Source organism: Populus euphratica, unplaced genomic scaffold, assembly GCF_000495115.2.
Source record: "Populus euphratica unplaced genomic scaffold, PopEup_1.0 scaffold158.1, whole genome shotgun sequence".
Classification (NCBI taxonomy): Eukaryota; Viridiplantae; Streptophyta; class Magnoliopsida; order Malpighiales; family Salicaceae; genus Populus; species Populus euphratica.
The window spans coordinates 74,767-93,717 of NW_011499913.1; the positions used below are offsets into that span (position 1 = coordinate 74,767).

The 18,951-nt window shown below is 35.5% G+C and overlaps 4 protein-coding genes across 4 annotated transcripts; 2 read left to right on the top strand and 2 right to left on the bottom strand.

Moving 5' to 3' along the window:
* The first annotated feature begins 1,039 nt into the window (after positions 1 to 1,039).
* On the top strand, positions 1,040 to 2,235 carry LOC105134150 (E3 ubiquitin-protein ligase ATL6-like). Its single transcript, XM_011038449.1, has one exon. It carries the CDS (start codon positions 1,044 to 1,046, stop codon positions 2,010 to 2,012), a length of 969 nt encoding a protein of 322 aa, XP_011036751.1. The 5' UTR covers positions 1,040 to 1,043; the 3' UTR covers positions 2,013 to 2,235.
* Positions 2,236 to 4,617: 2,382 nt separating this feature from the next.
* On the top strand, positions 4,618 to 7,896 carry ERCC1 (nucleotide repair protein). The gene is made up of 9 exons (XM_011038450.1): positions 4,618 to 4,919; positions 5,025 to 5,145; positions 5,408 to 5,511; positions 5,934 to 6,033; positions 6,198 to 6,274; positions 6,567 to 6,666; positions 6,790 to 6,861; positions 6,985 to 7,053; positions 7,222 to 7,896. The coding sequence occupies exons 1-9, from the start codon at positions 4,663 to 4,665 to the stop codon at positions 7,537 to 7,539; spliced, it is 1,218 nt and encodes a 405-aa protein (XP_011036752.1). The 5' UTR covers positions 4,618 to 4,662; the 3' UTR covers positions 7,540 to 7,896.
* Positions 7,897 to 9,702: 1,806 nt separating this feature from the next.
* On the bottom strand, positions 9,703 to 12,393 carry LOC105134153 (serine/threonine-protein kinase CDL1-like). Its single transcript, XM_011038452.1, has 6 exons — positions 11,956 to 12,393; positions 11,521 to 11,765; positions 10,842 to 11,221; positions 10,379 to 10,511; positions 10,166 to 10,255; positions 9,703 to 10,073 (listed from the first exon to the last, which is right to left on the bottom strand). Exons 1-6 carry the CDS (start codon positions 12,254 to 12,256, stop codon positions 9,906 to 9,908), a joined length of 1,317 nt encoding a protein of 438 aa, XP_011036754.1. The 5' UTR covers positions 12,257 to 12,393; the 3' UTR covers positions 9,703 to 9,905.
* A 1,326-nt stretch (positions 12,394 to 13,719) lies between these two features.
* LOC105134152 (glycosyltransferase family protein 28) lies at positions 13,720 to 17,210 on the bottom strand. The gene is made up of 4 exons (XM_011038451.1): positions 17,014 to 17,210; positions 15,844 to 16,052; positions 15,259 to 15,358; positions 13,720 to 14,231 (listed from the first exon to the last, which is right to left on the bottom strand). Exons 2-4 carry the CDS (start codon positions 16,015 to 16,017, stop codon positions 13,975 to 13,977), a joined length of 531 nt encoding a protein of 176 aa, XP_011036753.1. The 5' UTR covers positions 16,018 to 16,052; positions 17,014 to 17,210; the 3' UTR covers positions 13,720 to 13,974.
* Between the last annotated feature and the right edge of the window lie 1,741 nt (positions 17,211 to 18,951).

Genomic DNA, 18,951 nt, shown 5'->3' on the forward strand with positions numbered 1-18,951 from the left:
TGGCTGAGAAATAGCGGAAGAGGCACATGGTTCTTTTTCAAGGATTATGCACTTGCCCGCCTCAGGATTAATCTTGGTTTGGAAAGATCCAACGGAAGATGCATAGCGTTAACCTTTCAAATGATTGGGTTTTGATTAGATTATTCTATCTAGATTGAAAGTGCCCTTTAAAATTTTTTATCAACCTAGGAAAAGTGAGGTGAAGATGCCTAATGCATGAATACGACATGGGCGTCTCAAGCTATGAGATGTTATGGTTTTTCCAATCCATCTCATGAAAATGGTTAAGTATTTCTCGTTTGCTTGAGACAAGTTTTGATTTTTCATGAAAAAGACGAGTATATTTTTATTGATGAAAAAAAAACGATTGTGGGACTAGATGGTGATAAACTAACAGTTAATTTGATTTTTGAATCTGTGTTAGATTGTTCAATACTAGGGAAGAAATTAAACTCGGAATCTAACCTAACCTAGAGGAATCAAAAGAAATTAATCTGTGTTAGATTGTTAAGTATCTCTCTTCTATAAAATATGTGATATTCTGGGTACTAAATATCGTGTAAGAAGACACTAACCTAAAGGTTTCTGCTGGTAATCACTATACCTGCACTTTTTGTTGGTTGCATTTTTCCTACCTCTTTGTTACAAGCACTTTTTTCAGAGTAAGAGACGGCCTTTTTTTAAACTTGGTTAGATATATAAAGAACGACCCAGGGGTGGTTTGTGGTTGAGAAAATAGCGAAAGAGGCACCGATCCCTTTTCAAGGATTGTTTACTATTACTTCAACACCACCGAAAAGGGAAAAAGGATGCACTTGCCCCACTTAATTTGTAAGGAGCCGAAGGAAAACTTGTAGATGCGCATCGTAAGCCCTCTAAATGAATGGTGCAATAAAATTTTGATTAAATTAATGTTTTCAGATTAAAAGTCCCACATAAAAAAGAATTAATGCGTGATCACGACTGGAGCATATCATTTTGTGATCAAGGCTTGTGGATATGGCGCAAAGGCTTTCTAGTTTAGCACTCGAGATTTCTTCATCATGGGGTTCTTTTCAATCTACATCCGCCATTGCAACGAAGCCAGCGGCAACGGGAGTATACGGCCGCTGGGTATGGGCGGACTCTCTCGACGCCTCGCCGCCTCGCGTGGGCTTGATCCTGCCGTTATCGAGACGTTTCCCACGTTAATTTACTCGGTCGTGAAAGGCTTGAAGATTGGTAAAGGCGCGTTAGAATGCGCCGTTTGTTTAAACGAATTTGAAGAGGATGAAACGCTGCGTTTGATTCCTAACTGTGACCACGTGTTCCATCCTGATTGCATCGGTGCTTGGCTGGAGTCTCACACCACCTGTCCTGTCTGCAGAGCGGATTTGACAAAGCCTGCTGACTCGGTCCCTCAACTCGGTGAGTCGCACGACCCCGAGCTGGACCTGGAGGCTCAAAATGGGGCAGTGATGGACGAGCCAGAAAACGGGAATGCTAATGTGGAAGTGGTTGGACCGGAGCCTGATGTTATGGGTGTGAGTGTGGTTAAAACTTTGAACAGGAACCGGACACGTGGGTCGAGATCGGGTAGGCCATTGAGGCTTCCTAGGTCACATTCGACCGGACATTCTGTGGTTCAACCAGGAGAGAATACCGATCGGTTTACTTTGAGATTGCCGGTTGAGGTTAGGAAACAAGTGATGAACCGGAAGTTGAGCCGGGCGATGAGCATGGTGGTGTTGTCCAGACAAGGAAGTTCGGTGAAGGGGAACAAGAGCGGAGTTGGTGAGGGGAGTCCTAGGAAGGTGTTAAATTATAAGCGACTTGAGAAACTGGACCAAGAAGCAAGGTCGGACGGGTGGGTTTTTAGTCGGAACCCGTCATTTCTAGCAAGAGCGTCGTCATTTCTGTCGAGAGCTTCGACGTCGGTTAGGTCACCAAAAGTGGCTGCTAATGGCAGCCAAGGGGATTCATCTAGACAGGCTGGATCGAATGCGGGTGAATCGAGCAGATCACTGGTTTAGTGGGGCAGTCCTGTTTGCCCACTTTTTTTTATATGTATTTTTTTATTTTTTATTTTATAAATTGTGTAATATAATATAGGATCGTCAAAATGGAAGAGGTCAAGTCAAATTGAGATAACGACCCTCTAATTTATTTTTTATATATATATATTTTTTCCAATTGCAAGTTAAAACATCATGGGATTTTTGCCAAAGAATCAAAGCGATATTGCTTGCTGGTTTAGACTTTTGCCATGTTTCAGTTGCTAGACATTTCGTGGAAGGACCCTCGGAGTTTTAGGCAATGGTCATTCCCCTTTTTTTCAGCAATTTTGTGCCCATGAGCAAATGCAATTTCAGACTATATTAAAAGACTTAACCTACCAAGTCAACTCTCTAGCCTGTGGGCTCGAGATTTAAACCAAATCATAACAATTTTGTTTCAAGATCTTGTTTTAAAAAATAAAAAAAAAATCAAAACTTATATCGATAGGGTTAATTCACTTGATTTACTATCCGAATCAATCTTGAATTGGGTTTTGCAGGCATTGATTATTAAGAAGGTTTACTAGATTTATGGGTGATTATTACAAATAATCCCATATGTGATTGCTTCATCTCTCATCTGCCCTTGTCTTGCAAATCTTTAAGGAATCTAATTGGTGTTGTTTTCATGAATTGGGGTTGGAGAAAATGGATAGATGGTCAGAGAATTCATCGCACCAGAACTTAGCTAAGGGGTATTAATATCGAACAAGGACCAAGCATGCTGAATTCTGAAGAGTCATTTGTCCATTTCATTGCCCAGAAGTAATAATATTTTGATCAAATTAAAGTATCTGGAATTCCAGAAGTTCCTAACTATGCTTGATCCTTGTTCGATATCACTTTCCCTTAGTCAAGTTTTCGAGAAGCTAAGCCTCTTACAAAGAATGAGTAAAGCTAATTTAACTAATTATATCTTGAGTTTATTTTTTAATAATTATAAGTTTGATTTCTTTTAAAATTATTAAAGATTTATATTGTTATTAATTTTAAAGTTCATGAGATTAATTGTGATATGCATAAAATATCTTAAATACCAAACATTAATAAAAACAAAAAAATAACTAAAGTTATCAAATGTCCGAGCACACATGAAATGGCAACCAACCTAACAATTAAAGGAACTGGAATTCCAGAAGTTCATAACTATGCTTGATCCTTGTTCGATATCACCTTCCCTTAGCCAAGTTTTCGAGGACCTCAGCCTCTTATAAAGAATGACTAAAGCTAATAATGGAAACTAAGATCTTGAGTTTGCTTCTCAGTAATTACAAATAACTATGCTTGATCCTTGTTCGATATCACTTTCCCTTAGTCAAGTTTTCGAGAAGCTAAGCCTCTTACAAAGAATGAGTAAAGCTAATTTAACTAATTATATCTTGAGTTTATTTTTTAATAATTATAAGTTTGATTTCTTTTAAAATTATTAAAGATTTATATTGTTATTAATTTTAAAGTTCATGAGATTAATTGTGATATGCATAAAATATCTTAAATACCAAACATTAATAAAAACAAAAAAATAACTAAAGTTATCAAATGTCCGAGCACACAAGAGCTCCAGCGACTTGGTCAGCCATTTGTGGGATACTACCCAGGTCAAATGGTCGGTCTTCTAAAAAAATAGAAAGTCTTTCCAAGCTCTATAACGGTCAATCTGGGGCTGTGATCATGGAAATTATATGCATTTGCCAATTGCCATTGACAAGGAACAGTGACTAATTTGTTTTGCTGCCTAATATTTGTGCAGTGAACCTAAGTTGTTTGTGACTTGAGACTGCTGCATTGCTTCTTGAACTTGATCTTGGCACTGAGAAAGTTTGGTGATCAGACTCTTTTTCTTTGTGTTTTTTTCACTAAACAGTTTATCTTTGACTTCAAAGAATAAATCATTATGACAATATTCTTCACTCTTTCCTATTGAGTTTTGCACTTCCTTCTAGCCAAATTGAATTGATAATGCATCCCCTTAGTGGTCTAAACAATAGAATATTTTGAAAATATCTTGACCTTAGTGGTCTAAACAATAGAATATTTTAAAAATATTTTGAAAAAAATATTTTTTTGTTTTTTTGTTTTAAATTAATTTTTTTTAGTGTTTTAAGAATATTTTAATATACCAATATTAAAAATAATTTTTAAAAAATAAAAAATATTATTTTTATGTATTTTTCTATAATCTTTTTTTTTTAAACTTCAATTACACTTCTAAACAACCCAGAATAATATTTGTAATGTGTTGCAACCGCAAATTTTATGTATTTTTCTATAATCTTTTTTTAAAAAAAAAAACTTCAATGACACTTCTTAACAACCCAGAATAATATTTGTAAGGTGTTGCAACCGCAAATAACTGTTCCCTCCTGATGGTGAATAGAATTCCTGGTTAAACAGAGCAGCCGATCACTCTAGGCAGACCAATCTTGACCCTTTAAGAGCAATGTCTAGCGGAAGACATGTCGGCTGTTTGAATCAACTGAGCCTAGAAGCCAGGCCTAGAAAAAATGGGCTGAGAATCTAATGTTAGAGCCCAATGGCCCGGTTTATAGGCCTAGTCTATCATCCCATGGAAAAATTCTCTTTCTTGGTTAAATTTTCCCGAGAAACAAACAATCGGTAATCGAAGATGGAGAGAGATGAAAGAGGAGAAGAGCAAAACACAAATTCATCAAAACAAAACAAAAAAGTACTAATACAAATACCATCCTACCAAGAAGTAATTGAAAGCTCACAAGTTAAACCTACACAAACAAAAGAATCTTCATTATTTAAGCCATCACAAACTTTCTCTCAAGCTTTCTCCTTTATTAAAAACTCTGAATTCTACTCTCCTCCTCCAACTTCAAAATCTGAACATGGGCCTAGTAGTTCTGCAACCACGAGGTATTTTATATTAACGGGTTTTCTTTTGTTTTCTGTTCTGGGATTGTTCTTTTTAATTTTGAGGAGACTTTTTGTGATAAAGTTATTATTTTTGAATGAAAATAGTGAAAAGGTTTCACCTTCTCCATTGGCATCAGCTTCTGCTGCTTCTTTTGGTGGTGGAGTGGCTTCATCTTCAGTGCAGAGTAATCAGAGTCGCAATGCTATTCTTGTTAGTCATAGACAGGTGAAGGTTTACTTATGTTTTAAGACATTTTTATAAATATCAAAGTTTTTTAAAGGTTTTCTTTGGAAGTCATGCATTAGCCTTTTGATTTGTTCTTGGTTGTTTTAGTACTCCTATTTTCATGTACAATTATTTTTTCGAACAAGAATTGTGTCTCAAGTTTCGTGCTTTACTGAGTTTCATAGTGAGTGGTTATTTAGATTTTGTTGAATTGTACTTCCATAGATTGGCCTGAATTTAAGTTTGCCTAGTCATTGCGCAGAAGGGAAACCCCTTGCTTAAACATATTAGGAATGTAAAGTGGGCATTTGCGGATGTTGTTTGTGACTATTTGCTTGGACAGAGCTCATGTGCTCTTTATCTAAGGTTCGACCTTCCTCTCCTTCTGTCCTGTTTGTCATTGCAAATGTATGAGTTTGAGTTCTTGGCTGCTTTTTAATTATTTGATTTTAACTTGTTACTATACCGGTTTGAAGGTAAAGCTAGAAAATTGTTCTTATTCTTTAAAATAGCTGCCTTGATGATGTCGATTTTTATTATTCTCCATACTGAAATAAGTACTGAGATCTAGTCCAGTTCCCAAGTTACTTACAGATTTTCTATAGGCTTTACTCTTTTGATATCTTTATCCCATTTACCATTTTCAAGTGTGAGATAGATGACACCACCAGAATATATTCTTGAGCATAACCAAATTTGTAACTCTATTAAACATTAATGTATTGCATGTCCTCGTCATTGCTTATTCCTACCACAAGCTAACTTTGAGAATTTGCAATTTGATGCAGTCTTCGATATCATTTACTCCATCCAGACTACCTATATTACCGTATAAGAGAGCTACAAAAGAACTGCAAGCTTCGTGTTGTTCTATGCCATGTTGATGTGGTAAGCTGCTCTTTCCATGCATTGAGTTTCTCGCCTTCTATAGCCATAACTCTGCTGATTTAATATGCAAAACAAAGCCTGGTTTCCACTAGGAAAGTGAACTGTGGCATTTTGTTGCATGTATTCAAGAGCTCTACTCCGACCATTGTTCTTATTGATTTCAGGAGGATGTAGTCAAGCCTTTACTTGAAGTCACAAAAACAGCTCTGCTTCATGATTGTACACTATTATGTGCTTGGAGGTGTGCTGCATATCCCAATGCAAATGGGGTTATATTTTAAGTAGTATTTATACTCACTGTGTCTGAGGCTACTCATGTTTCCATTGATCTTTCCTTGTGTTTCGTATCTAGTGAGATTGTACAGAATTTATAATGGTTTGCTCTACTTATTGTTCTTTCTTTATATCTGCAACTTGATTTTGTTGACTTCGTTCATAAAGTTGGACCAATATTGCAAGTGGACTTGTCCTCTTGGAGTAAGGGCCTTGAAATGATAGTCCTTGATGAACTTGTTTGGTATTGTTTTTTCTAGCTTGGAGGAATGTGGTCGCTACTTGGAGACTATAAAAATGTATGAAAACAAGCCTGCAGACCTTATTCAGGGCCAAATGGAGACTGACTATTCATCTCGGGTAACAACCTGTTATTGGTCTCCTATCAGAAATCAGTCAATGAATTTGAACAAAGTTGCTTAAATCATGAAGTATTCACTCTTTGAACTGGTTAAACTGAATATGTTCTTTGTTTTAATGCAGCTACACCATGCTCTCACAACTGTTCGACGTGTTAACAAGACAGATGTGGTAACACTTGGATCTACATTTGGGGTATGCCATTGATCTTGCCCTAGATAGTATGTGGCTAGTTGTTTATTTTGCTCTGGATAGTATGTGCTAGCTGTTTATTTTCTGTCTATATTCCTCTGTTAGCTGATTTTCCTCCTTTTGCAGTCTCTTTCTAATATCATGGATGCATCTATGGAAGATCTAGCTCGTTGCCCTGGAATAGGAGAGCGCAAGGTATATCATGGGTTCTTGTATTATGTTATCTTGAGGTTCATAACCCTTGATATTCTTCAATTGATTGTATACAAGGCTGTTGTTGGCTAGCAACTTTTAGTGAAGCATTAAATGTTTGATTGGTTTTAAATGTTACTCTTATGTGCATCCATATATTTGATGGATCAGGTGAAACGCTTGTATGATACTTTTCATGAACCATTCAAGCGTGTAGTTTCAAGCCACCATGTGGTTCCACAAACCCCAGTCCAGAAAGACACTGAACCTTCCTCAGTCAATGAAGTTGCAGAAATGGAGATGGAAGAAGCAAATGCAAACAAACGTGGGAAGAAAGAACCAGAATTAACTGTCAAGTCAGCCCTGTCTTCTGCATTTGCAAAGTGTGCTACCAGTAAATTGCGTAGTAAGAAATTCCAAGGAGATAAGGTCGGAGAAACAAGTACTGCCATTGACTCGGAAGCTGAAACTAGGAAAACCTCTGGTTAAGGGTCTGCAAATTAATCCTCACTTCTAACATCGGTTTCCTTGAGATGGGAAATGTTTATCTGTTTGTCACTGGAAAGATGTTCCAAGTATATGAATTTTAGCAGCACTACATTCTTATCTCATGCTCTGGAAAGAGTCTTCTTTCCGCTGCGTATCAGGTGTTGTTGAATGTTAACATTCTTAAGTCTTAACCTACCTACTTGCATCTGATGATTTTGTTCAGGGGATTAGAAACTCTTCAGGTTAAAGTGTAGCCTTGGCTGTATACATGTAGAGTGCTTAGAATTGGAATGATTCTATACCTGTTGACAATTGACTTCTTTTCTCCAAAAAAAGAGAGTTCGTACACCTCTTCCCTTTTTAAGCTGCAAAATGACCACAGGTGAAATGTTCATGTAACAATTTCCCTTGAATGGCACCCGCAAAATGGATACAAAAAACTGCCAAGTATTTCTTTTCAAGTTTTTATCAGGAGAATATTATTATGGTTTCTGCTTTCAAGGCCCCCATGTGCAGTTTTGGTGGTCCTGAAAAAGGTGGTTAGAATAAAATTATTGTAGTTCATTTCCATCTCACCAGGAACGGGCTACAAGCACGTCTGTATTGATATTAGAGAGCATGCAGGTTTTAATTGAATTGTGTGGAGGATAAAAGAGCAGGAAGTAGGTTCTCTGAAGTTATTTATTGGCGTGAAACCAGGATCCATACTAGTTGAATCAAATCTGGGTGTGATAAATAGTGCATTGGCAGCCTTAGACATTCTTTCTTGATGTTTGCGAAGATGGAAGGTCAATTGCTGAACATATAGTACAGTTTTTGGCCTGTATCCGGGACGATGACCTTGGACGTAAATGTTCAATGAAGTTAATGCATCTCATACATAGTTATCAAAGCTGCCGTGCGTGGGAGGTCGATCATGTAACTTGTTTTTTATCTCTTTTGAATCTGGCCATTGACCTTGCAAGTTTATCCACAAGTCAAGTTATCTTATCAGCACCTTTTATTTTTCCAAAAAGACGTTCAGTTTTATTTTAAAAAAAAATTGTTTAAACCAACATTCTTTTATTAAAAAAAAAAATCTAATAGACTCAGTTTAATTTGCAACTCATGGATAGACTCACTGTAAACCATGCTTTGAACCGAGTAATTGGCCTGACCGGATCTTATAATTATGATAATACATGCACAAGTTGAATTTGTTTTACTTTTCCATTAAGCTTCAATTTAGAACATTGCTTCAACTAATTCCCATGGAATTATGAAAACGATGGACCAAAATAACATTGAACTTTGCTGCTAACTTTATGAACAAGTTCGTTAACATTACCATACAATGGTCATCCGTAACGGCATGTCCTTGCCATACTTCTAGGCAGCTCAGCCCTTTGAGCATTCTCCTCTAGTGCCCCTTTGGCTCCCATTGAAGACACTCACATGGGAGCTTTAATGGTGGTGCCACCCCATTTTTGTTCTGTCTGAACTTTTTTTAGTAGGCTACATAACACTTTTCACTTGCTTGCGATTTTTTCACACTATGGCCACCCTGTTTCTCTCCCAAAGCTCGTGTCCTCTGCCAACTTCCATAAATCTAGACTAGTTGGGTCCAGAGGAACGAACATCAACTGGCATCATAATTTAACCAAAAGCAGCATGTGAGCTTGTTAAAACTTCCTCTATTCACTACAATCTGTATGATGTATTACAGTTTTTACCTTTTCAATGAATAGCCTTGAATGAAGAACTTGAGTGGTTTCTATATCACTTCATATCATACTAATTACTCATCTCAAGTTTTAAATTGTTTATTTGCTGGATCAAACCAAATTTATAAAAAAAAAAGGAAAAAATTTAAAGAAATTAAAATAACATCTTTTTAATTTAAAAAATAAAACTTCTTGTAATTGATCGGATCAAATCTTATATAAATTTGGTCAGATTAACTAGACCGGAGGTTCACTAGTTGAATCATCTAGGTTTAACTAATTCAACTTTTAAATTGATTTGAAACGAAACTTAATCCACATCAGGCTCTGAATCGATGGGTTACTAGATTGATTCACTGGACTGAACTAGATTTAATAATGTTTCATATCAATTATGGTGTATCATGATCTTGCAACGTGGTTTACTGCATAGAGCATGATGGACGTGCTTATGAAATTATAATCGAAATGTAGGATAAATTCTTTTGAACCTTAACTTGAGACTTGTTCTTAACTGCTTTGTAAGGTGATTAGCACCACACTACATGCCTATTGGTGACTTCAAAATGCCTAACAAAATATCAGTTTCCAAATTCCTAGCTTTGATTTTTGACACAAGGTGGTAACAGTGTCTTTTATTATCAATCTTTATTACAACAAAATCTACATAGGCCTTGGACTGCACAACATCTGATTCATAAATCTAGAGGAACAAGAGGAAGATACAGAAGAGAGGTTCTTGACCAGAGGGATTAGTGACTGCACAACATCTGTCATGAGAGGCCTATAATCTGCTTCTGGTTGCACACAAACAGCTGCAATAGCAGCCACCTGTGAAAAGGCAACATAATGCACAAATTTAGATGGAAATTTTAGGTTTAAGGATACATGCAGATGCTAATAGTATAGAACTGAAAGGTAACCTGGATCAAGTCCTTCTTTGAATACTGGTCTTGCATGGCTGGATCAACCATTTCCACTACCTTATCTCTGTTGGTTAGCCTTGGAAGAGCCTGCGAATTCATAGAATCACAGGAGGTCAAGGGTTTGTAGCTAACAACCTCCTTACTAGTTAGCTCTCACTGTTTTAGCTAGTGGATTTTTTTCACAATGGAGTAATGGAGTGGCACACTAACCCAGGTGACAAGGACTTGTTCACCAGAGGGCTGCTTGGTATCAACAGGTTTACGGCCAGTTAAGAGCTGTAAAAGAACAACTCCATAGCTGTATACATCTGATTTTGTGGTGAGCTTACCTGTTGAAGCATACCTAAATATGGCAGAAAATGATCAGCATTGATCTGAGTAGCTTCAGAACCAAATAATTACTTTTACACGTGCTGATTAACTTACTAGTTGATGCAATCATTTGATACTATCCCAAGATATTTGAGGATCGATAAACTTGGCAGCGAAACTAAGCAGAGAAACTAACAGTCTCATGTAAAATTGTCCTTTAACAGTCAGAACATGAAGAAAATGACATGCTGCCTAATGGGCAATTCCATTGCCCGTATACATTTTTGTATGACAGTTGACATTGCATTGATATGGTTTGCTCATTAAAAATGAGATGCAGGACAGATGATGGATCACTCACTCTGGTGCTAGATAACCAGTGGTACTCGGCAAACACATCGAATTCCGAGCATTGATCCTTTCCGAGCCCATCTTAGCCGATCCAAAATCTGAAACCTTAGCCTGAAAATTTTGGTCTAGTAAAATGTTACTACACTTGAAGTCACGATGGATTACTGCTGGCACTGTGAGCTCATGAAGGAACTCCAAGGCCCTAGCACAATCAAGGGCTATTCTCAATCGTGTCCCCCAATCCAACGGTCGATATTGCTTGTGATGGAGATGGTGTTGAAGAGTCCCATTAGGCATAAATTCAAATACTAGGAGCCTGTGGTTTTGGTCAGCACAATAACCAAGTAGCTCCACCAAGTATGGTGAGTGCAACCTGCTTAGCAAATCCACCTGCAATATGGAGATAGAAAATGGCACAATGTATCACACCCATGTGTAAGGTTTCTTAGCATTCAATACAAAAGAGTAGGTGCCTTGATAGATAGAAAAATTTATGCATGTATTTCAAATTCAACAAGCAACATTTTACTTAAATATCTATCATTGACATTGCAATCCCATTTGGGGTTGACTTTAAGCCACTTAGGTCATTAAACTTCCATAGCAATATAGAGACTGGGAATCAAGAAAATAACAAATCAAGAAGAGGGGCCTAAGGGGGCAAAAAGTTCTTAAATGAAGTTACTTGCCTCTATCCTGAATGCACGCTCTCCTTGCTTCCCTACTCTATGGAGCATCTTAATTGCTGCCACAGTTCCATCACTTAGGGTACCTCTATACACCACTCCATACCCTTCATTCCCCGTCACATTTGCTTCGCTGAATTTGTTTGTGGCGATTTCAAGCTCCTTGTATGTGAAAACCTGGACTCCTCTGTATTTGCCTGGAGGCTTATGGCCCATATTGCTTCCATACAGACATCCACCCTTAACATCTGATATAATCCCAGAGACAGTTTCACACCAGAAAAATTTGCATGGATTATGTAATTTAAAATTTCAAATGATTGGATCTAAATACACTGGTTTTGGAAATTAAATGTTGAAAATTTACATTCCAAACACGATTCTTTTTAGATCGAGAAATGAATAAATATCACAAGAACTTCGACACGGGACAGTTACCTGGGCTTGGAGTGAATCTTATGGTGGTATGAGCAATGAACTTGCTAGTGTTGCAACTGCTAAAGTCTCTGCAGTTGCGTACATCTTTGGAATATTTGAATCTTCTAAGCATTGCTATAATCAGAAAGATAGTGAGAACTACAACAATAGAAATGGATGATACGATGATTATAAGAATAGAGGTGGAAGAGAGGGTGCCAATGCCATGATGGTGATCATGGATTTGAGATTGCAAGCTATGATGCTTATTGGTATGGTTTCCAAGTGACTTTGCAGGTTCATCAGTGGTGATAGGTTCCATGAGCACAAAGAGCAAGGAAGAAAAATGACCATTTGAGAGATAGAGAGATGGGAATGATAATGTGAGGTGCAAGAAAGTATAAAAGAGGATTAATTCTCCCTTCCTAGGAGATGTCGCATTGCCTGTGCTGTCAGAAAACTCCACTCTATTTCTCTCTCTCTTGCTCGTGGGTAATGTAGGTGTTTTGTGCACTTCGTTCGTCTTTTCTTCTGTTTTTTCAAAGGAGTGGTCATTGCACTTCGTTCGTCTTTTCTTCTGTTTTTTACAAGGAGTGGTCATTGTCATTGTAGCAGAAAAGATTAGAACCTTTTGCACCATTTTTACTTCTGTACTCAAATCATATCTTTTGCTCAATCTATGTATATTTACAGAGTGACTTCAAACATTCAGTCCTCTCAAGTCCTCATGGGTAGGAGCATTTATGACTGTAGACAAAAAGAAAATGGCTTCTATCCCTAGTTGGAGTTGATTTTGCTGCTTTCTTAAGCAATGGCATAGCCAAAATTTGTCATGACCCTTGGCTTGCAATTAATTTCCAAAGGGCTACCTGCTAAATGACCGCACGGGTCAAAATTTTTATCTGGGTTCAAATTGTCATATAGGATTATTCCAAGAATTGTGATCATAACCTCAACTGTTGCATGGGATTCAGGGAAACCAGAAGTGCCCCATGGTCTCGTGTTACACGTGAACATTACTGTTCAATGAAGCTCATATCACTTCATTTATTAATAGAGGTGTGAATAAGGTATCCCGAACACCCTTTGATTATTTAAAAAAAAAAGAGAGAGAGAAATCAATTTGCATTGCCAAAAAAATTTGAATTTTTTAATGACACTAGAGCCCAGCTCATTTTTTTACTCCTATAGAGGGTGAGGCCATTAGGATTTCTTCTTTTCTCCTTTTACCTAAAAGATTTCTCCTTTCTCCTCCATCCCTACTGGGCATCGAGAAAACAGCAAGACCTCCCCCCCACCCCACCCCACCCCACCCCTAGCAGTATATCACTATCTGCATGGGTTGTGCCTTTGTCCCTTTTTGTCTCCGGTTTCAAAAACAGGGACCCTTTAATAAGACAGCTGTGAGTGCTCATCTGCAAGTCACACAGATCATTTCGCAATCACAATTTGGTACAAGACTGGAAGTGTTTGGTCTTGAAAAAGAAATGAATTCACGTAGGTCCATGTACAAATAATGCAGAGTTACTACTTCCTACTATACTACAGTACCATCTCATGTTACCTCTATCAGAAAAGAAATTCAGATCCAGTATCATATTCATCTTTTTACATCAAGAGCCGTGTCATTGATCAATGATATTGTCAGCTGCTTGCAAAAAATATCTGTTAAGAGTTCGCTAAATGGAACCTTAGGTTGGTAACCTGATCATCAACAAGTACCGAGTTGCCAAACAACATCTTAGCATCATAACCATTCCAACTCTTCCAATAAATAGCCACAGCAATTTCCAAATGTTCACCATTCCATTCAACAAAAATGTTCGACATTGTGTCATGAAACTAAATATAAGTGCAATAAATTGTAAGTAAAATCAACTGGATCTATTCCAATTTTTGTCAGACAGCTAGCTAGACATGTCCACCAACAATGTTTTATGCCTTGCCAAATCAGGCAGCGACAGAGTCTGGCAATGCTTCTGCCAGCACGTGCATACATACAATTATCTAATTCAATAATAAAAAAAAATTACAGAATCGTCAATGATCTGGGAAACCTAGAAACCTGTTTATTAGCTTGGCAACTGCTGTGGCATCACCTGGCGGGTATGGAAGGAGGGACTCAATGTTCATAGCAGATATTGTCTGATGAAGCGTTTGGGGATGAGCACAGTATAAATGCTTCCTCTCTGCTAGTTCTTCTGCAAGTTCACTTTGATGATTGTCCATCAAATCTTCATTAACCACAACAATTAGAGGTTTACCAAGCCGCAATGTTTCAAATATGCTCCCTGACCCTGCACAACAGACAGAGCTAGTTAATGACCACTCCAGCATCCAAATTAAGTGCCTGTTACTGTGGTAGCACATAGTTATCAGATATTTTCATATCACAGCTTTTACCTTGAGACAGCTTTCACTAAATTATAACATCATTGCATATCAAGGCATACATAGCTTGACCAACTAAAAAGATTTCGCTTCCCTCCCCTCCCCCTCTTCCTTTTTTTCATGTAAAAAGTACAGATTCTCTCAACCTTTTCGATAAATAAAAAATATATATGAAATAGCTGCAGTACAACACCACAATCACCAGATAATAGTTAAGCTGAAAAGTACCAATTGATCTTCAGCAACCGACTAAGTTAATGTATAATTTAATTTGTAGAAGTTACGCACTCTCCTACATACTCGCAGGCACATGATAGGCTACAATTATCAAATAATAGAGAACCTGAATTATGTCATGAACCGTGTTGTATAGATAAATTTCTCAATGGTCTGCATCATTACAACAAGGAGGATGAAGCAGTAAAATGACTATGAAAAGTCTATCATTTTTTTGGAAACAAAAATGCAGGAATTTAAATCCTGGGGGGCTATAAAATAAGTATACGGAGCACAAGGTATCTTCCTCGTTTTAAATAACTAAACCTTCCATGATAATGATTATCCTTTATAGAAAATGTGAAGGGGCGCAAAATAACCTTGCTTCTAATAATGAATTTGTGGTTTTTCTCCAGATAGGTACTGACAATGATATTTCCGCATGCTTACTCATGGAAACCTTAGTTCAACCAATACTTTCAATTCTGGGCCTATGTCGCTGTGTACCGTAACCAATCCTGGACCCCACCAACATCTTTCTGTTTCAGATAATCCTCAATTGATAAGAAAAGGTACAACTTACAAACATTTTCTGTCATGCTAAAATATGATAGTTTGTGTGATCTTAGGTGTGAATTGTATAGTTGTAACGAAGTGGAATATAACCATGAAGTTCACAGAATATTAATGAAAATTAAAAGATAAATAATATCTTACCTGCATGGCTGATGACAAGAGATGCTGATCTCAGATGGTCTGCAATGCTTGGTGAAAAAGTGAAGTAATCAACAGCCAGAGATCCATCTTTTCCGTCACTCTGTGTTTAGAAGGAACTCATATGAAATGTGATGGAAGCACAAATCGAAGAGTAATATGTCCAAGGAAGGAATCAAGTGAAAAAAGAAAGATCCAATATTCCCCCAAAATCAAACCTACTAAGAATAAAAAATATCCAAAATATAAGACTTAACTAAAGGCTTCATTGCTTTTCTAGAAGCTTTCATCTCACATGATTTTTAACAATTTTCAAACCACATAATAAGGGCCGTAGATATGTATTTTACTTTAAACGTAGATCCCATGTAAATTTCAATTATGATCCTTGACATTATAGATGCATTATCTCAAGGATAGAAGAGCTGCCTACATAAGAATTTAGATCGGAGGCAATTATCTAACTTAATTAAGAAAAGACATCTCTGGCCTTTGTCCATCCTCAGGGAACCAAACTCAACATCTTATCACACCAAGAAGGACAAATGACATGAGTGAAAAGGGAATGGACAGCATAAAACAGAATACCTTGGCAGGAGTGTAGGATCCTCGACCCATTTGAATAACAAGGTGGGTATATCCTTTTCTTAATAACTCTTGTTTAACTTCGTTAGTATCCACTGTTCTCACAAGAGCATCAAACAACGTTGTTCCTACAGTTACAAATACCACTTTCTTCACACTCTCCTCAATATCTCCCATTTTACCTGCGTCTGATTCTTCAAAATCCTAACCAACTACATAACACAAAAATCAAAAACAAACCAAAAACATATTACAAGACTAGTATGATTCTAACATAAGGTGTTTGTTTATTCATCTTCTCGTTCCTTCACCTGCACACTCACATTCGTGTTCCTATCTAAACATTAAACTTGTATTATGTTGTAATCTCACATCTTATTTCATTCTTCATTAAAAAATAATATTATAAGATCATCAAATAAAAAACAAATAGATTATTCAAACTATGTAAAGGAAACAAATGAAACTAAATATATGACAAGAAAATTCCTAAAAAAACTTAGTACCATATTATTAAGCATAAAATTCAGATAATGCTGCACCGCACTTTACAAAACAGTATCTTAATCACCAACCATCACTAAAAGAGAAGTCCATTCTCATAAAAATAACCAAAATGTAACTTCGAAGCTCAAATACACACTCCACACAAAACACATTGTTCTATATGAAAGAACAACACACACAACAACTTCACTGCAGAATAAAAATCACATTTAGTTAACAATGCTGCCGGATTACAAGTTAGAACTCAAACGAGTACTTCCTTAAAAGTTGCAAATTTATGTTTTTTTCTATGTTAAAGTTTCCAACTTTACAGTTTAATATGTTGTTTTATATTACAACAAGCTAAAATTCACCAAATGGAATTTCAATCTAATTGAGAAAACACAGTATATATCTAGCAAAACCTACAATTTGAAACCATGAGCAATAATCTAATTTTATTTCCACGTATCCTTTCACATTGAATTCAATTGCTAATTAGACAGCAAAATTTGGCTTCAGAAAAGAAAAGGCAGATTGAAATGGATGCAGATGAAGATAACAGCAACTGGGTTTCTGTGTTTCGCTCACTTTCATCGCAAAGTTTAAATCTTTACATTGATCAGAAAATATGCAAATACTAATGAAATGAAAACAAGGAAAAATGGGTTTTTGAGTTTAAATTACCTTGTTTTGATGGAAGATGAATTTGCCCCAGCCTTTCTATTATTGTCTCTGTCTTTGCAAGTCAATTAGGTAGCTCCTTAGAGACAGGGAGAGGGAGTTGAAGGGGGAGACATGTCGTTGATGAGGAAGAGCACAATTATTAAACTCGGACTGGCCGACTCGATCTAACCCGAGGCGGGTGTCCACGAAAAGTCTACCTGGAAAATTAGAATAACTTTGATTTAACTTTTTTTTTTTAAAAAGGAACACGATATTATTTTAATTTATTAGGATATATCCAAGTTAATCTGATTAACAATGATTCAGGTTATAAGTTTTTATTATTATTATTTTATTTTATTATAATAATAGTTTTTAAAAAATATTTTTTATTTAAAAAAATATTAAAATAATATATTTTTAAAAAATTTATCTGTACTCGTACTGACTAACCATGTAAAAATTTGAGTTGATTTTATTTTTAACCCGACTAATATGAGATTCAAATTATAAGTTAGGTTAGATTTCATTATTACAATCTTATTTGGTATTTTAAGAGTTTTAAAAAAGTATTTTTTAAATTATTTTTTACTTAAAAAATTATTAAAATAATATATTTTTAAGTGTTTTTTATGATTTTAATGTATATAATGGGAAAGTTCATTTTTGGTCCTTCAACTAAACATTTATTCATTTGAGTCTCTCACTCACCATTTAGAAGCTAGAATTTCTTGGCTGAGTGCCTTCTTCTATATCCGTCAATAGTTTTCATTCAGGATGCGTATTTTCTTAATCAAAACAATATTATTTTATATATCATTCGTCTTTTTTTTTTCATGAAAACATATGTTATAATTTCGAAAGGGAAGATTAAATTGAGGAATTATGCTAATCTAATATACGTTTTTTAATACGGTAACCAGAAGGCTAACTTTATATTATTCCTTGAAATTATTTCACGGCAAAGGGTTCAGTATTCATACAAGAAAGGTAGAGAGAGAGGAGATATGAACAGTTCTCAAGAGAGAGAGAGGAGATATGAACAATTTGAACAGTGTGATAGAGCTCAATAATTGTTTCAAGATAGAAAAAATGCTAATAATTATATTCCAAGCAAGATTATATTCCTTTTATCTATGTGTTTCTTGTTATGATTATATTCCTTCTATATTTGTATCTCCTGTTATGCTAACTAATCTAAAAATTCTTACTAATTTATTGTATTTCTAATGTTATGGGTGAATTTTTTTTTTCAATGGTGTATCTAGATAATGTATGTCTAAGAAAAAAATATTTATTAAAATATTTTATTAGGAAATTTCACATTTGTTTTATTATCATGTAAATTTATTAAATTAAAAAATAATCCATGAAATAAAAATTTTATTGAATCTAATTACGCAAATAAATTGCATCAAGAGTTTGATTGGTTGATTCAAGTTCACTCGACTTTTTAAAAATAAAAAAATTTATTTTTTTATCTTTTAACATTAAATTAATTCAAGATTTAGGTTTTAGTTTATTTTTTTACGATTATACCTGTAATTTTTACATGTCAACTTAGAATGATATGAATTGATTCAATTTTTTCTTTTTTTAATAGTAAATAAAAATATCATTTAATAAACAATTAATTTTAAATTCATAAATAAAATATTTTTATTTATTTAATAAACACATTACCAATACCTAGACTTTTTTTATCATTTGATCTTTTTTGGGGGTAGTGTGCGCTAAGAGGCTAGCCTAAGTGTTATTTTGATGTTAATGAGCTCTATTTTATAAAAATAGTTTAATCTAGGTGTTTTTTGTTTACCCAAGAAAATAGATCTAAATGCGGGAGTTATTATAGTTTTGGATTGATTCTATTTTTAGAGATGTTTTTTTGGTTTTTTGATGGTTGTAGATAGGTTTATCGAAATATTTATAATATTTTCTAAGTATTTTAAGTCAAGATAA

Bases quoted from the DNA above. Each gene is read 5' to 3' on its own strand.
- LOC105134150 (XM_011038449.1), top strand. From the start codon at position 1,044: ATGGGGTTCTTTTCAATCTACATCCGCCATTGCAACGAAGCCAGCGGC.
- ERCC1 (XM_011038450.1), top strand. From the start codon at position 4,663: ATGGAGAGAGATGAAAGAGGAGAAGAGCAAAACACAAATTCATCAAAA. The intron at 5,512-5,933 runs GTTCGACCTTCC...AATTTGATGCAG, and splicing joins TCATGTGCTCTTTATCTAAG to TCTTCGATATCATTTACTCC. The intron at 6,034-6,197 runs GTAAGCTGCTCT...TATTGATTTCAG, and splicing joins TTCTATGCCATGTTGATGTG to GAGGATGTAGTCAAGCCTTT.
- LOC105134152 (XM_011038451.1), bottom strand. From the start codon at position 16,017: ATGGGAGATATTGAGGAGAGTGTGAAGAAAGTGGTATTTGTAACTGTA. The intron at 15,359-15,843 runs GTATTCTGTTTT...TTCTAAACACAG, and splicing joins GATCCTACACTCCTGCCAAG to AGTGACGGAAAAGATGGATC. The intron at 14,232-15,258 runs GTAAGATATTAT...TCTGTTGTGCAG, and splicing joins TCTTGTCATCAGCCATGCAG to GGTCAGGGAGCATATTTGAA.
- LOC105134153 (XM_011038452.1), bottom strand. From the start codon at position 12,256: ATGGAACCTATCACCACTGATGAACCTGCAAAGTCACTTGGAAACCAT. The intron at 11,766-11,955 runs GTAACTGTCCCG...GGATTATATCAG, and splicing joins AAGATTCACTCCAAGCCCAG to ATGTTAAGGGTGGATGTCTG. The intron at 10,512-10,841 runs GTGAGTGATCCA...TGCCATATTTAG, and splicing joins ACTGGTTATCTAGCACCAGA to GTATGCTTCAACAGGTAAGC.